The sequence below is a fragment of the Coloeus monedula genome (genome assembly GCF_965178545.1).
Source record: "Coloeus monedula genome assembly, chromosome: 12".
NCBI classification, from domain to species: Eukaryota; Metazoa; Chordata; class Aves; order Passeriformes; family Corvidae; genus Coloeus; species Coloeus monedula.
This window is the reverse complement of record NC_138792.1, coordinates 20,186,229-20,203,145: the sequence shown is the minus strand read 5'-3', so window position 1 is coordinate 20,203,145 and position 16,917 is coordinate 20,186,229. Positions and strand designations below refer to the sequence as shown.

At 42.3% G+C, this 16,917-nt stretch overlaps 1 protein-coding gene across 3 annotated transcripts; it reads right to left on the bottom strand.

Moving 5' to 3' along the window:
* Window positions 1-587: 587 nt before the first annotated feature.
* ZC4H2 (zinc finger C4H2-type containing) lies at window positions 588-13,678 on the bottom strand. 3 transcript variants are annotated; one of them, XM_082289421.1, is made up of 6 exons: window positions 13,540-13,602; window positions 12,568-12,619; window positions 6,807-6,978; window positions 5,399-5,571; window positions 4,096-4,258; window positions 588-2,960 (listed from the first exon to the last, which is right to left on the bottom strand). In XM_082289421.1, the coding sequence occupies exons 2-6, from the start codon at window positions 12,606-12,608 to the stop codon at window positions 2,847-2,849; spliced, it is 663 nt and encodes a 220-aa protein (XP_082145547.1). In that variant the 5' UTR covers window positions 12,609-12,619; window positions 13,540-13,602; the 3' UTR covers window positions 588-2,846. The 3 variants fall into 3 exon arrangements, with proteins under 3 accessions (XP_082145547.1, XP_082145548.1, XP_082145546.1); XM_082289422.1 differs by lacking the exon at window positions 12,568-12,619 and having other exon boundaries at window positions 13,540-13,678; XM_082289420.1 differs by lacking the exons at window positions 12,568-12,619; window positions 13,540-13,602 and adding an exon at window positions 9,914-10,065.
* Between the last annotated feature and the right edge of the window lie 3,239 nt (window positions 13,679-16,917).

Genomic DNA, 16,917 nt, shown 5'->3' with positions numbered 1-16,917 from the left:
CACTTCCCTGGGTCACTGCACCAGTGACTGACCACTCTCTCGAAGAATAACCTTTTCCTGGTGTCCAGTCTGAACTTCCCTCAATGCAGCTCCATTCTATTTCCTCGTATCCTGCTGCTGGTCATCAGAGGGTGATCAGCACCTCCTCCTCTGCTTCCCCCCTGAGAAAGTTGTAGGCTGCATGACATTCCTCAGCCCTGTCTTCTCCAGACTGAACATGCCAAGTGTCCTCAGGCACTCCTCAGAGGTCTTGTCCTTGAGACCTTTTGTAATCTTGGTCACACACCTGTAGAACACTGTAACAGTCTGGTGTCCTTCTTGCACTGAGGCATCCCAAACTGCACCCAGTACTCAAAGCCTCACCAGTGCAGTGTAGAGTGAGACAATCAGCTGGCAATGCTGTGCTTAATGCACCCCAGGTCATGGTTGGCCCTTTTGGCAGCCATGGCACCCTGCTGACTTATCTTCAGTTACACTCACTCTCAGCACTGCATGCTTTTCATATGGCAGAACTTCATAAAGGATGTGAAAATTTGTAAATATTAGTACAATTGATGCAAATACAGTATTTAATATTCACTTAAACAAAAAACCCTCACCTTGTAAAACGACAAGAGCACATGAGACTAGTTTAAAAAAGTAAAAATACAAAACTGTTGTACTAAATTAGTAAATGGTGCATCCTTAAGTATACTTCAGTTCAGAGATCTCCCAAGAAAGAAAGAACCTGGCAAAATAACAGCGAAGTGAGAACAACTATGACTAACCCTACCTATTTCAGAACTGTAAGTTGAAGTGTCTACAAATTAATCCTTCTATTCACACTACTTCATTGCAGACCATTCACCCACTCCTTTGTTACTACTTCTTAAATTTATGTACAACTACCATCAAAGTATGCTCCTCTCATGTATGCACCTTGGGAAGCCCACATACTTTTAACTCTGTGCATTTTACCTTCAACTCCATAGGAATTGCTCTGAACAGGGCACACAGCATGTGGACACTGACATTTAAAATAGTAGAATCCAGTATTTGTGCTACAAAACATGCATAACACACTATTGCCATTTGGAGCATGGAGTCAGACTATCTTCCATTATTGCTATCTGAGACCAAATCCCTGTAATTCAGCTAGCAGAATCTGCACTTCACATAATTTCAGGGGCAGGTGGTCCACATTCTGTCTGCTGTTGACGGATGTTTATTTGACTATGTAACATTAAAATGGGGGAGTATCTCCTGAACCTGGCTTAAGTTTTAGGACTATATTAAGTAAATGACTTGTGTACTTTGTGGCAGACTTAGGAAATTAATGGTGAAGTATGTGATTTGGCCAGCAAAACTGCATCATGTGGATTTCTTACAGTTGTCAGTGTTTGGCAAAGTTCTGAGCAGAGACTTGGGGCTTCCCTGTTTTTCCTATCTAACAAGCCAAATTCCCAATATAACCACTCTAACATAATAGTAGAGAGAAACCTGGGCTAAAGAGAGAAGAATGTGAACAAGCACTTCCTGCATCCCAAAGTTAGTGAAAAGAATATTTAATACTTTAGATCAATTTAGGCAACAAAAGTGGTCACAAAACTTGGATTAGAGATGAGTAAATTTTAAGTGCCAGTTCTGTAAGTGGGGCACTGCCATCCTCCCCATTGGAAGAACTGTTGTTACACTGCATGAGACAAAGGGAAGACAGACAGGGAGTGATCTACTCCAGATGCTTTAGTCAGGGCTCTTTTGGCTCACAGGGAACAAGAAAACAAACTGGCCTGAAGTAAAGCTTATTTGAAAATGACCTATTAAAAGACAAAAAAATAGAAGTTTTGTTTGAGGGAAGACAATGACACCAAAGCTTGTTGTCTCTGGTGAAATACACAATTTTTAGCTGACACTGTTCCTCATGCATGTTCCCAAACTTTCCTATGCACCAGTGGAGGATATGTCTGCCAGATATTGGCTGTAGAAACCAGGAACAGAAGACCTGCAGAACAGCTGATGTGCAGTCTGTGCACATAGAGATCTGAGATATGTCATGCCTGTTTCCTAGAGAACCACAGTGTGCTGGTTGGCCATAGAGCCAGGGAGGACCACTGATACAGTTAATTTCAGCCTTGTTCTTAAGTCAATCAGTCTTTTGACTGCTGAAAATAATAACCTGTTAAGATGTTAAAGCATTACAAATTACATCATTTTTAGAAATTTATACACAGCCAGCACCTTTCCAAGTTTTAAGTCAAGTTTGAGGGAACGGTACAATCGAACTTCAGTAAATCAAAACCCACGTGTGTCATTAATGCATTGATTTTCTGTATAACAAATCTCGTTTTCCCTGAACATTTCCTGTTTAAAAAGAGTTCCATTGCATACCCAAACCTACCCAGTCTTATGAGATTGGAAAACAAAATGTTCTTCAGTGAAACAAACAGACAGTCTGCTATTTCAGCACTTCAAATAGTCTCCTGTTGTCAGGAGAAAACAGAATAATCTTTTACTAACATCTGTTTTTTAAGAAGAGAACAAAAAAGCATTTGTGGTAATCACACTTGGTCAATAGAAATAGCCTGACATTTAGGATACTTGCACAAAGAATTCCAGTTTGTTTAGGAGTACAAAAGATGGAACAATTGAAATGTTAAACTGTAGCACCAGTAATATCTAGTCTCCTAAAACCAAATCCTAAAGACTGGAAGGAACTTACAGCAGGAACATTGTGCTTACATTGCATTTAAATAGAAAACAATGAGATGGTCATACTTGAGCCTGAAATTCAGTAAAGTTTGGGCAAATTTGCAGTTCTACTGGAAGAGTACTGGGACAGGTCACACAGCTTTTCAATCTCCTGGATTTCATTCATCCTGTTTCCTCTTGGGCTTTTTGGGATTCCGAGATCGGCTCTTTGCTTTGCAGAGTGGACATATGGGCGCATTCCGATGGATTTGTTGATGACATGATAAACACGCCTGAAATGCAATTGCAGCCTCTTGTTACAAACATCAAAGTGGTGTTGTTACACGGATTATTGAGTATCATACTCTAAGTTACAGTACAGAAAAAAATACGGCTTTTTGCCTTCAAAGGCGAACTGGTGCTACATTCTATACAATCTAGGTATGTGGATTGTACAGTAATTTCAGGCCAACTGAAAAACAGGAGCATCTCATTGAACTTAAACTACATTTCCACAGACATGTGGTTCATACATGTACGAATAACTTTGAATTCTATTTTGTGTTAAATGTTACAGTGATGTTTTAAAGGTGTTTACCTTCTTAATAGCTCACTGAGTCAGAGAAGTTACAGTTATGGCCAACAGCAATGTCACAGAACTTAAGGCAGGAGCAGGTGATTAGATGAATTCCACATATTTAACACAAGGTACAGAACTCTGCCCTTTTGCTCCATACTAAGTCCTTTAATTCACATTAGACTGAAGCCTATTACTTGCAGAAAGGCTTTTCAACTGCCTAACTACAAATAGTAAGTATATTACTTTGGAGTGTACCTACATCAGTTTGCCTTCTTAGTGACTCTTTGGAACATGGGTGGGATGAATGCCCCTATGTAACTACTTCGCTCTTCTCACTACAGAATGAGCTGAGTAGAACTGTCACTTAAGTGCCCATGGTTATGTTACATTAACCTACATGTTACTCTTGAAGATCCCAAGTGCAGAAACAATCACCTTTCCTGGTAATTTATACCACTGGTAATTTCCCTCATAAAATACGTACATTGCTTTTAATATGACTCCATATGGCATTAACTAAGAGCTGCTACTTTTCCTTTTGCCAAGGTTTTTTTTCTTTCTTATGTGCCTTGCTCCCACGTGAAACACAAGAGGAAGGGAACTGCCTACACCTCTGCTGAGGGTGACTCTTAAGTCCTAAAAGATTCTTGTCCTAAAAGATTCTTATCCTTAACCCTTGATAACTGGTGCTACTACTTTAAGTCTACCGCTTGCTCTTGTTTGGAACCACTGCAAGGAAAATCGGAATCAGGACACATAATTTTTCCTTTTTGCAAATACTGATCACTTTATAAACATAATGCATTCCAATGACAAAAGAGAAAACCCAGCACATTTCATCTCCTGACCTTCATTGGAGGTGGCTGCTGTCTGAAAGTTGCTGTCTGTCTGGTATCTTGCTTCCTAGCTACTTGCAGCTGTTGGGCAGCTGCTGCAGCTGCAGCCAGAGACTCTGGGATGGGAGGCTCCTGTGGTTCTGTCTGCCATTCTGCTTTCTGCTTTTCAAAGTAGCTAGACAAAAGAATAACAAACAAAAAATGTAACCACCTTCTGGAGTATTTCATTAGTCTGTAAAGAATATTTTGTGTTAAAATACAGTGGATCACATTTCCCTATCATGTTCCTACACTAGAGTCAACTGCCAAATTACCTACACATAGACTAGTTCATAAATAGAATATAGTGGTATTTTCTTCTGCATTTTTACACTTTAGCCAGATTCCAGACCATAAGCTTCTAAGGCATCTTGATGTACAACTGGATATAAATCTAGTAAGATGAAAAATAGACAACATGTATAGAAAAAAATAGACAACAGCTGCAGATGCACCTCTGTCAAACAGTTTTTCTATCTTACTCTGTTAAAATTAATAACTTTTGTACACAATACATTAATACATTCTTTGTAGTGTCAAGGTGTTTGGAACATAAAACAACATTTCTACAGAAATACAAAGGCAATCTTGAAAACTCTGTGCCTGTGAGAACTATGTTAATTGTGCCGGGCATTAAGAGAAATATATGCCTATCAAAACATCCCTTGTGTTTAAAACTGATCTGTTAAACAAAGGACACTGTCTCTTTGAATAGTAGCTAATTCTGTCACTCTCCCCTGCCTAGGTTATACGTAAAAATGAAACTGTGATTTATTATCCAAATCTATTCCACATGTCAGGGAAACTTACTTGTTGACAGTGACAGGTACTTGGCTAAATGCCACTGCCATGTGCAGGCAGCAAAAAGTAAAATTCTGACTAGCAGCAGCACAAACCAACTGAAGAATACTTGGTTTGTATCCCTCTCTTGTATTGCCTCCTACTATTGCTTGCTAGACAAGTAATTTTCAGGGAAAAGGAAAAGGACAGATAAAGCAACATATAGAATAAAACCTAGAAGGCCAACCACCCTTGAATGTTTGCATGTGGTATGTAGAGTTTGCAGTTTGGAGTAATTTAAATTTAACTTGGAACAAATTCAGATTGAATGTTATCAAATACATGCCCTCCACATCCCTTTCTTGTTAACTTTTGTTTTTCATGCTTACCTCTTGGGTTCTTTTTTTTCTACCTACCAACGAAAGTAAAATGAGAAAATGACCAGTAGAATTGAGAGAAAGCATAAAGCCAGATAATGTTTGCTTTGGAGACTTACTCAAGGGACAGTTTCTCTTCCTCTTCACATAGGTCTGGCAGCCTCTGCAATCCCAGAGTCATTCGCAAGGCATCTACGTGCTCCTTTAGGGGCTTGTACTCCTCATGCAGCCGGCGAGTAGATTCCAAGAGCTTGTTAAGATCGTTCTCAGACTGCTTGATAGTGTTCTCCATCTGAAACAGGAGGTTGGGCATGTTTTTAAAGAACTGTTCCTCTCTGACTGAGCCAGAGACTGCATCAGAAAGGAGAGATTTTTCTCACTCAAACTGGAAGAGATTTGAGACAATGCAATAGTAAAGCAAAGACTTAAAGTATTGGGAGGATGAAAAATGGGCAAAGGAGAAGCAACAGAAAGTGACATATGAGATGCATTTTCATTTTAAAAAGCTGCACTCAACCTATATGACTTTCTGAACAGAAAAAGCAGAGAGACAGGCTACAAATAAAGTCAGCAAGTGAGGAGCTACTGAAAAATCTTAAGAGATATTAAAAAGAGCTTAAAGTAGTATAAACTAATTTTCTGTGTTTCTAAGACACCTGAACACTGACCTGTAGAAGTTACCGAACAAGCTAAGGAAAGGTTTCTGCTTCTCTTACTGCAGTAAGTGGGAAAAGCATCAGAGAAAAAGACAATCTGACTGGAAAAAGAGGGGAGGATGAAACAGAGGCTGAGATTATGCAGCTGGACAGGGGAACAGACATTTGAAGTCATAAATAAATGCAGTCTGCACATCCAGTTCATAGCTTGTACTTTTTTACTTGTTGGAGCTTTTTTCTTCTGGTGCAACAGAGAGATACCTTCAGGCTAAAAACCCCATATAAGAGCCCTAACATGACATTAAAAAAATGTACTTAAAAATATATTCCCCATTTAGTCCCTCTAATTGCTAATCTTCCCTGTTTATAAATTGCTTTTTCTCTTATTTGAATTAATTCCCTTCAGGCTGGTGCTTCTTGATGTTTGGTGATTCCACTTAGTGATGAAGGTCAGCTGTACTACGAACTTAACAAATACTTTGTATTTTCTCAAAATCTCTTAGTCCCACCTACCTGCCAAAGTTTCTGTTTCTGGGTGCTAAATGAGAAAAGACTAACAGGAAGAACTGTTTTCTACAGGACAGCTGGAGTGATATTATTGTGGCTACTGGTAAAGTCACAGCCATAGTAGGCTTGGTTATCTATGCTCTCAGCTTATTATGCCAACATTATAAAATATCCTGTCCTACAAAGGAAAAAACCAATTATCCTGAGGTAACTGTACTTTGCACTTTTTGTAGGATCCTAGGATGGTGTTGTAAAGTCTTTATGATTGAACCAGTGACAGTTCACTCGTGCACAATTCCACAATCTGTGGAATGATCCATATCCAGCTGTGTCTTAGACTGTCTGCAGCTGGCCTGTTGCATACCACATTAATGTCAGCATGGATCAGTCGCAGCTCCTCCACGTGGGCCATTTTCTCTTGCAGCAGCAGGTCCATTTCCTGTTTATATTCTTTCAGGTGCCTCTCCTCAGACTCCAGGGCTTCAAATTCTGCTTTCAGTCGTGCCTTGATTTTTTCCATCTGCAAAGTCTTATTCCTGAATCCCAGTGATAGTTAAAAAGATAGAGAAGCAACAGTAAGTCACTGAAACATATTTTTGTGAAGTGTCATTTTATATGGGATTAGATAGATGAAAGAAGGCAATAGCAGCAATAGACAAGAGTGAGACTAAATGTGTCTGAGAGAAGCTGAGGTACAAGGAGAATACTGAAGTCTAATCCCAGCTCTTTTGCTGAGCTTTTCAGTGGTAGGAGAATTCTTGTACTGAATTATGAAATTAATGGAGTGTTGTCAGGTTTTAACAGAGCATGGCAGAAAGGAGAGTCAGTCACTTGGACAATTAATTATGGCTACATATTCCAAGTGTCATAGCTAGTAATATGACCTGGGTTCCTCCCTCTCTCACTTCAAGAGTTTATAAAGCTGCAAGGGATAAAAACAGTATCATAAATAACTTCTACAATATGTATTCAGAAGCAGGCAGTCTGGGCAGGAATAATATGAGAAGGAAATTAAAAACAAAACAATTTAAAAACTCCTGTTTCCTCTCTTGTATTTATGACGTGTCTGCATCTCTCATCAGTAAATTAACTTTCATCCTCTTTTATCTCCTCTCAGTCAAAATGCTGAGTCTTTAGGTATTTACTTAATTTTATGACTGGGTTATTTCTGTGGAAGTATTTAATGCATATAAATAAACATGTGCATATATGTTTGGATTGTGGGCATACAATTATTTACTGAAAACAGTATTCCCTTGACTACAGATTATATGTATTTATCTATAGATACAGACATGGATATAGATATCAGATTCCAGATTCAAAATCAGATTCCTACATCCCTTCAAAACCCAGCTGCCTTTAATACTTGATAGAGATCAACGACACAAATGGGCAAGTTCTTTGTTTTTGATCATGAAGATTTCTTTCCCCCCTGTCTATAGAATACATGGAATGCAGATTAAAATAAAGTTGCTAAATCTATCAAAGGTGAATCTGTAAACGTAAGAAATTCTCATGTTTATTTCGAAGGAAATTCTTCACAGAATGCAAGCTCCTTTAAAAAGGTTTGGGAATCAATAAATAGGTTTAATTGATCAGATTTTGTTAAAGGTGACTCAAAATAGACATCAATGTTGCAAGTAAGACTGGTTTCTTGACATTGAAATTTAAAATACATTCACGCAACTATTTTGATACTTCATCATAAAGCTAGTAACATCACCCTTGCACTACCTTATGCTACAAAATAATAGGAAAAATCTGTTAAGTGCAGTTTATATGTGACCTTTGAATATGTGATCAGAAAACTGAATGCACTGTAAATTTCTAAATACCACTCTCACTGAAAAAAAAAATTTAAATTAAGTTACAATAATTGGACCACAAATTGTAGTAGGCCATACTTAGATCTGTATTTTAAAACAGAGCCTGTCTACCAGTTGAGTAGAAAATCATTGTTCTTACACTGTCACGCCTCTTTCTACAAGTAGTTTGGGGACATTAGACAGACAAATATTTTTGCTTGATCTTTGTTCACCTTTGTGGTATTGTGTGAAGAAAGCTGAGGCCCATACTCTGCTGCCTAATTCACTTCTTCCATGGATAGTGTGCTTCTTAGAGATGCTGTAACCAGTCAGAAGTCCCTGCGGTAACCTGCACGCACTGCTGAAGGTAACGCTTTCACTGCCAGCCCTCTCTCCTCTCTCTCTGATAGCCCTTCTCTGGCTGTCATGTCCCAAAACACTTCTCATGGCTCCAGGGTTACCCAGTCAGCATGCCTTCCACCTCCCAGCTACATTCAAAATCACTGTCCTCTCTAATGTATTTTGGCTTTTGGATGCACCACTTCCTACTAAATAGACAGCTCAGGCCCAATCCTGAAAATCGGTGCCCTAAGCCAAGGAGTGGAAATGCTCTACCTAAAGTTATGAAGAATGTCCCTGATGCAGGCACGTGCCGTACCGTGCCTGGCTTTTTTTATGAGCCACCTCTTCCAAAGCATCCTGCAACTCATCCTATGAAGGACGCTGTATACAAATTCCTGGTGTTTTGCCTTGCATGAACGGCAGCCCGAGGCAGCTCCGGCCTTGTGGCAGGAGGGAACGGCAGAAAAAGCCTCGGTCCGGTGTGCCCCCATCCCCAGGCGCCCCGGGCGGCGGCCAGAAGCAGCAGGTAGGAGGTTTCCACGGGGTGCTCTCGGTCGCCTCCCCGCCTTCGGCCGAAGGGGAGGGCAGGGCAGGGCAGAGAAGCCGCTAAGGCTCTGCTGCTCACCCGCACGGATCCACCGCTCCCCGGCGGGCCCTAATGCCGCCCTCCACGGGGGATGGATGGATGGATGGATGGATGGATGGATGGATGGATGGATGGATGGATGGATGGATGGATGGCTGTCCTCCATCACAGCACTCCGGTGGGGCTCCGCCGGTGCCAGCAGCGCTGCCCAGCCCTGTCCTGCCCGAGGACACGTCCGCCCTCGGCTTTGGGTGTCAGACTCTGCTTTCCTTACCATCCCCCTTTTTTCTCAGCCCGGGAGTGGGGCAAAATAACAGATTCAAGACACAGAGCCTCATGAATATGAAATACTAATTCAAACGACTCAAAAGCGAGCAAACAAACAAACAAACAAACCCCTACGACACCCGCGGCCCGACACCACTCCCCCCAGCTGCGCTGGGGCTGCTCAGCCCTTCCCACCCGCGCACTCCGCCTTCTCGTGTTATCACTCACGGCTAGTGCTCTGGAAATACACGACCATTACCGCCCTTCACTACGCATTCCAGCGGCGATTCCCAGCAGCGGATGCTCCCTCCCTGCTTAGAAAAATGCATTTTCTGCTCTCATCGTAAACTCAGCGGTAGTTTTCTTTCCCTCAGTAGCACAATAGCTACTTTCAGATCGATGTAACTCCTCCGCTCCCCCGAGGAAAAAGCTGCTTCATGTAACTGATAGGGCACAAAGCAAACATACCTGATCTCCTTGATGCTCTCGAGTTTGCACATTATTTCTTGCTCATCTGCCATGCTTTTTACTCCCGCTTTACACCTCCGGTGAAATGTGCAAAATGCCAGGGGAAAAAAAAAACCGAAACCAAACCAAACCAAAAAAACATACAATAGACACAATGTAGTCACCCCCTCCTCGCATATGGGCTCTGAGCCTGTGCGGTAGACTCTAGTGGGAGCTATGGGACTTAGAGTCCAGGTTCCTATTGCTGCCCAGGCAGAGAGGCTGCACGAAGACTACAACACCCACAAGGCAGAGCAAAGCTTGCCTGCCCTTCTTCCTGCAACTACATTTTAAATCAATTTGTCACACCTCATTATGTCAAAGGTTGTTAGGAGTGCAAAAAGAGTAGAAGGCTTCCTTCTGAGATCTGTGCAACGTGTAGCATTTCGTTAAAATATGCCCTAAAAGACTGTTGATGGGTTCATGATTTTGATTAAAAGCTTTGACAAAAAGGCATGCTGTAGTCATTACTACTACAATGCTGTTTTCTCCTGGATGCTCTGAGTTTTCTACTCAATGCTCTGATTGTTCACCAAATCCAATTTTTGCAATTTTCTAGAACAGATAATGAATAAGCAGCAGTTGTGAATAGAAGATGTTTTGTGAATAGAAGATGTTTTAGTTATTTTCTCCATTATTTAAGGACTTTTCCCTATATTGTTGTGTTCTTCAAATAAAGAAAAAGGTAGATGAAGGAAAACAGTGATAGCATCAGCACCTTCTTCATCAGGCTACAGATTTTATAAAGAAATTAGAATATAAAAGGTCTGATCCTCATGTAATTTGAGTCAATTGCAAACTCTTGCTGCCTTAAAAATTGAAGATTGTAGGATTGAGCCCTAAGTGAGCTGTGTGCTCAAAGGGGGCAGGCTTCTTTGATGCATGATTTAAATAGATGAACTAATTGGTTTGAGGGGGTAGAAGACAAGTTAGCTACAGTCAGCCAGTGAATCTTGTTGCTAAGACAGTGAGGGAGCAAGAGCAGGCAGGGTGAGGATAAGAGGGAGAGAAGGAAAATGCTCTCGAACAGAAGTGATGAGAATCCCAGCCTACTTTTGCACTGTTTATCCAATTTTTTAATTTCTGGTTTTACAGGCTAAGCTAAAAGGTTGGGGGTAGAAAAGGAAAATGCAAGTTCAACTTGTTACTCTGCTTTGAATGACATTAAGAAAACCACTTCACAAAGTGTTATAAATTAGTTGGAAGTTCTAAGGAAGTAAACCTACTCGCAAGCATTAGCAATTATTTTTCTCTCCATGTTTAAAAAAAGGAGAGAAAATATTACATCTCCACATTTCAAAGCACTTCAAAGTGGTCACAAAGTTTGATACTTGCAGTCCCAGCACATATAAATTGGTAGCATTCGACTTGTGCTTCATGGCTTTGGTCGAGTGTTTAAATGTCTGTGTTTCAATTTTTCTCCTAGCCAAAGTGGGTTAGACAGTTTTTATATGATCTGAAATCACCGCACTGATACGTATTATCTATTCTGGTGCTGTTTACAAACTTTGATATGCGGGATCCAAATAACAATCAGTTTTTCCCAGCATGCGGATTAGATTTCCCAAAGACAGCTAAGGGACTTAAGCACTAAACTGACACTGAAAAAATATTTCAGCTGATCCTGAAAAATTCAACCTTGTTTCTATTTGATCCTTTTTAAACCAAAAACTAACAGGCAGATAGATTTCAAAACAAGTTGCAGTATCATGCAGAATGAAACCAAGGCTAATATACTCCCCTACTTCAATGAGCACAGGATTTAATTTTTGTGCAAAAAAAAAGCTGCTTCCATTTAGCAGTCTAACATCAGTCCACACACATTAGCATTATGACAACAAATCTAGTTCAGAACAATTCCAACTGGAAGAATGTTTTTTTTCTCCCTAGATAATCATCCCAGCTACAGCAATTAATTCTACAAGTCCGGATGCAGTGATGCAATGCAGGGTCCTTATAACCGGACTATTAAATATTAATATTCTAACTGCACTTTTTAAAAAGTGCAACATGTTTTATGAAATACACAGCATTTCAAGAAATATTAGAGATTAAAGACTAGTGGAGAAGAGCCCCCAGTAAAACACACAACAGAACTGAACTTGTGTTAATACACTACTGGATTAGGCACCACCATAAGCAGAATGTGTAGCAGTGTTGTAAAACCTAAATATCAGAAAATAGATGATTCAAATTGGTGCATCCCAAGTACTGAAATTTGCTTTAAATTACTGAGTTTCTTAAATGGAAATATATTCTTTCTGTATCCCATTGGGGGTTTGAGCTTTCAAAATATACTCTTCCCATTTGGAAGATTTTTTCCTATGAGTGGGTCACCCCAGTAACACTGGTATTTAATATTTCAAGGGAAAGCTGGTATTGGTTTCAGAATGCTTTGGAAAGCTGAAGACAGTCATCAGCAACACTGAAACTGATAGGAAGCAACTATATGCTAGCCCTCAGATCTTCTAGTCTTTAAATATCAATGTTTTAAGCAAAACCTAAAGTATTTGCAAATTTTTGTTAATCCTGCGCCAGAGCATCCTACATAGCTAAAGGTTTAAGTACCTGCATATAATAATCTTGGCCCATCCCAAAGGTATGCCTAAATATACCTGCATTTGGTCATGTCCTTTATTTCATCCTCCAACCCCATGACCTGCAAAACTGGGAAAACACAGTATTTTTATAAACTCCTTGGCACCTATCTGCCCTCCCTAAGCCTCCTCCTCCTGTTTCAGCAAGGGGATCGGATGTCCCTAGGGAACAATGCCAAGGGAAATTGTCTCCCTTTCCCCATTCTCTTCCGGAGCCCGACCATACAGCCACCTCGTGGCTTGCTCCCCTGATTCGGTCCTCCCCAGCGGTGAGCCGGTGGTGGCCGCGCCCCGCGCTCCATGCTCCGTGCCTCGTACCCCGTGCCCCTGCTCCATGCTCCATGCCCCCGCTCCGTGCCTCGTGCCCCTGCTCCGTGCCTCGTGTCCCTGCTCCGTGCCTCGTGCCCCCGCGCCCCGTGCCCCTGCTCCGTCCCCCGCGCCCCGTGCCCCTGCTCCGCGCTCTGTGCCTCGTGTCCCTGCTCCGTGCCTCGTGCCCCCGCGCCCCGTGCCCCTGCTCCGTCCCCCGCGCCCCGTGCCCCTGCTCCGCGCTCTGTGCCTCGTGTCCCTGCTCCGCGCCCCGTCCCCGCCTGCAGCGCCCCCTGGCGTCGGGAGGGGGAGGGAAGGCCGGCGCGCGCCGCCGCGTGCAGGCTGCGCGTGCGCTGCCCTCGGGAGCACGCGGGGCGCCGCGCGGAGCTGCGCGCCTGCGGCAGCGGGGGCGCGCGCGTTGCCGGGCGACGGCGGCCGGGCGGCGGCGCGGGCCCGGTGCGGCGCGGGCGGCGATGAGGCGGCGGCAGCGGCCTCCGCGCTCCCGTCGGCGCTGAACTCCGCACCCGCACTTCCCCCATCCCTCCCCATCCCGTCTCGTCCTGGCTCTGCTCCTCCACGCCCCCTCGTCTCCCCTTGCTCCGGCCAGCCCTTCCCCCTCCATGCGGCGGGAGCGGCCGGAGTGGGGCCCGTGCCGCGGCCGCGCCGAGCCCCGCCGTCCCTCACCTCTTCGCCGCCAGATCCCGCAGGGAGCCGCGGAGGGTGTCTGTAGCGACAACAGCGGGTGAGGCCCCAGCCGGGGGCGGGGGTGCCGAGGGCGGCTCGGAGCGGGGGAGCGGCGGAGCCCGGCGGAGCACTCCCCTCCCCCGGGGTCCGCGCGGCGGGGGGAGCGGGGCTGTGGGGCGCCCCCTGCTGTTCATCGGGCGCGGTCCGGGCCCGGCGGCAGCCGCGGCGCGGCCTTGGGCCGCCGTCCGACTGCGCTCCGCTACGGGGAGCAGCGCGGGGAGCGCCGCTGGTACGGGGATGCTCCCGCTCCCGCCCCTGCCCGGGGGTGCCCCTGCCGCCCTTCGCGCACCGGGAGCGGCGGTGCTTGGTCTGGCGCGTCCCTCCCCGCTACGGGGCTGGCGCCTTTGGTTGCTGCCGCCTGCCCCGCAGTAGCCGCATGCTGGGCGAGGGGACACGAGGCCTTCGCGGGGACCCATTGCCAGCGTCCTCGCACAGCCTGCGGGAGCTTGCTCAGAGCCCGCGGGCTGTTGTGGCGGGGCAGGTGAAACGGCCTGGACAGTTGGGTACGGAGACGGGAAATTCTCCTGGTGTCATTTACTAATTTAAAGCGACAAGGAGAGATTGGAAAGGCTGCGTTAGTACGCTGTTTAAGGTGTTCAATGTCTGAACAAAAGAACAATGCAAGAAACTTGCATTAACGAACAAAGATAGTGAAATAAGGAAATTACTTTTGTAGAGGATACCTGATGATTGCAACTTGCATCCTTTCATTTTGCTTTTTAATGCAACTGTGAATAAGGAACTGCTCAATCATGCAGTATGCTTGAGATTTCAGATACTTTTAAAATCAGTTCATTTGAAAATGTTTTTTTTTATCGCTCTCTGCTTTTCTAATTGTGATTAAATAATTTGGAAATTATATTTCACGAGAGGCATGTACTTCACAAGCTAGTGAAACAGTAAAATTGAAGAAAAAGCTATATTGTGTCTTCCGATAGGTGTGAATCTGAATTAATTTGGATTTACTGAGATATGTCTGATATTGTTTTGCTTTTTTTTTAAATCTTGCAATGTGTTGCAGTGATTAGCATGTGTTGCCATAAATGGGAAGTAAGAATAGGAGGCATATTAAAATGCTGGTCATTTATGAATTTCCATTATGCATATCGATAGTTCTGAGTGCTTGGGAATATGCAGCATTCCAGGTCCGATTTCTTATGCTTGGTATGTTTGTTTATTGAAATGGAAGAACCTGTCAAGTGGGGTTTTTTTTGTATAGGAGGTATCCTTTGTGGATGATATATATCTTTTGCTTGACATATGTTATAACTGAACTGTGGTATGTAGGACTGGAAGGTATATTTCACAAGTTTGGCTGGTGCCACTGATGAAATTATTTTTGCTTCTTAATGGAAAAATGGGTTAGTAGGAATTTCAAGGTCATCTTCAAATATATAGTAATTTAGCTGCCTTTGGAATATGTCTTTTCTTCTTCAATGTCACACCTTTTCCATATATCAATCCTGTCACTGTTGACATTTTCTGGATCGGTTTGCCTTCTAAAATAATCTAATGTTTAGCAAGTTTTAGTAGAAGCAATCTGTAAAGCTTCCTAAGTCAACTTCATTTGAATGATCACAATAAAAAGTATTAAAAAAAAAGAAAATCTAACTGCTAAATCTAAACCAAACCCAAATTCACTGTTTGGAAAGAATGACTAGAAAAAGGGTTAAGATGGATGAATGAATACCAGTTACACTTTATATGCTGATGAACTAGTAAGGAAGTAAATTCTTACTGTCAACAGCTGTGACTTAGGTAAGTTCTGGCTTTCTGTTCTTTGATCTTTCTGGGAGCCTTTTCCAATGCAAATTATTCCATTGTAGACATCTGCTGGTTTTTACTTTTCTAGCCACTTTACTGTTTGCAACTGAACTGTTGTTTTGTTGAACACTTATAATTCTACTATAAATCTGTGAATAATAGAAGTAAAACAAATTGCTTCTATCACTTACAGTTTTTTTACTGTTTGACTCAAGAGCAGAAGCACTGGGGCTTTTGGGAATAAGGCAGGCAGTATCTAAGTTCAGTTATGAAAGTAGGGCTTGGAAACATGAAGAAAAACAATTTATAAACTTGGAAGAAGTTCCCAGGTGTTGCCACATTGAAAATTAGTTTGATATATTGATTTGTCCATCTCACAATGCGAAAAATAAATTTAAAAAACCCAAATGGCTGTAATGCTACATATCCCTGAGAATGCTGTCTTCATTTGCGTCATGGAATCTGCTAGACATAAAGGGCTTTGAAGAGCCATATTTTCATGGCTGGACAAATATATACTTTTAAATATATAAACTTTTTTTTTGTAATTTTATTGTAAAAGGCTATTTTTTCCCAGATGTTATAAATTAAAAGCTTGTTTAAGCAATAATACTGGTAGTTTAAAAATGCTTTGCCATCTATTAACGTGGGGTGTTTTAGTTTCCTGTGAACTGTCCCTTTTTGTTGATAAGCTATATTTTATATGATATTTTCATGGTATCACAGATAATTCATCTGGAAATAAGAATACCCTGACCACCTTTACAGATCTAGGCTGTCTGTTGCCATGATATGTAGTATTGTGTTAGATATATTTCCGAGTTAGGAAACGTATTTGGAAGTGCAGAGCTAAGCAGTATAACATCTCCTAAGATGTAGTTTCATTCTTCTGAGGTGACCAATTTATTCATGAGACTGGCCATAATAAGCAAAACTCTTCATTAGCTGGCAATTTTGATTCAAATATATATTGTATATTTATATTGTATATATATATAGTATATTTAAATAAGTACTTCAGCTAAGTGTCTTTGAGTTGTAAAGGTAGCTATTGTATTTAATTTTCTTACATGGGGTATTTTTGACATGGCTGGCTAGAAAGCAGATTGATTTACCATGTCAAAATAAAACCTAGGCTTTACATCGTTTGTTGTAGGCCTCTTCTAGAATCTCATTAGGATGTCATTGTACACTACAAATAAAGTGTTTTACAAATCCCAGCATAGGCAAAGTTGCTTGTTTGTTACATAGTCAGAATTTAAGAACCCCTTTCTGCTTCATTCCATCTGGAGAGAGACCCCACATCAAGATTAATATCTGTTCTTATTAGCTGAGTCAACTTCTATTTTAATTGAATGCTATAACAGGGGCAGAGTATTGACCTTAGGTTAAAGCCAAAGGTTTAGACTCTTATGTTTAGTGACAACATCTACAAGAAGTATGCACTCCTTTAATGAGCCCGCAGACACCTCAGCCAAATCACATGAAGTCAAAACTAAGTCTGACAATTGCAAGCTAAAACCGCATGCTATTGCCCCCTCTGATGCTATGCTT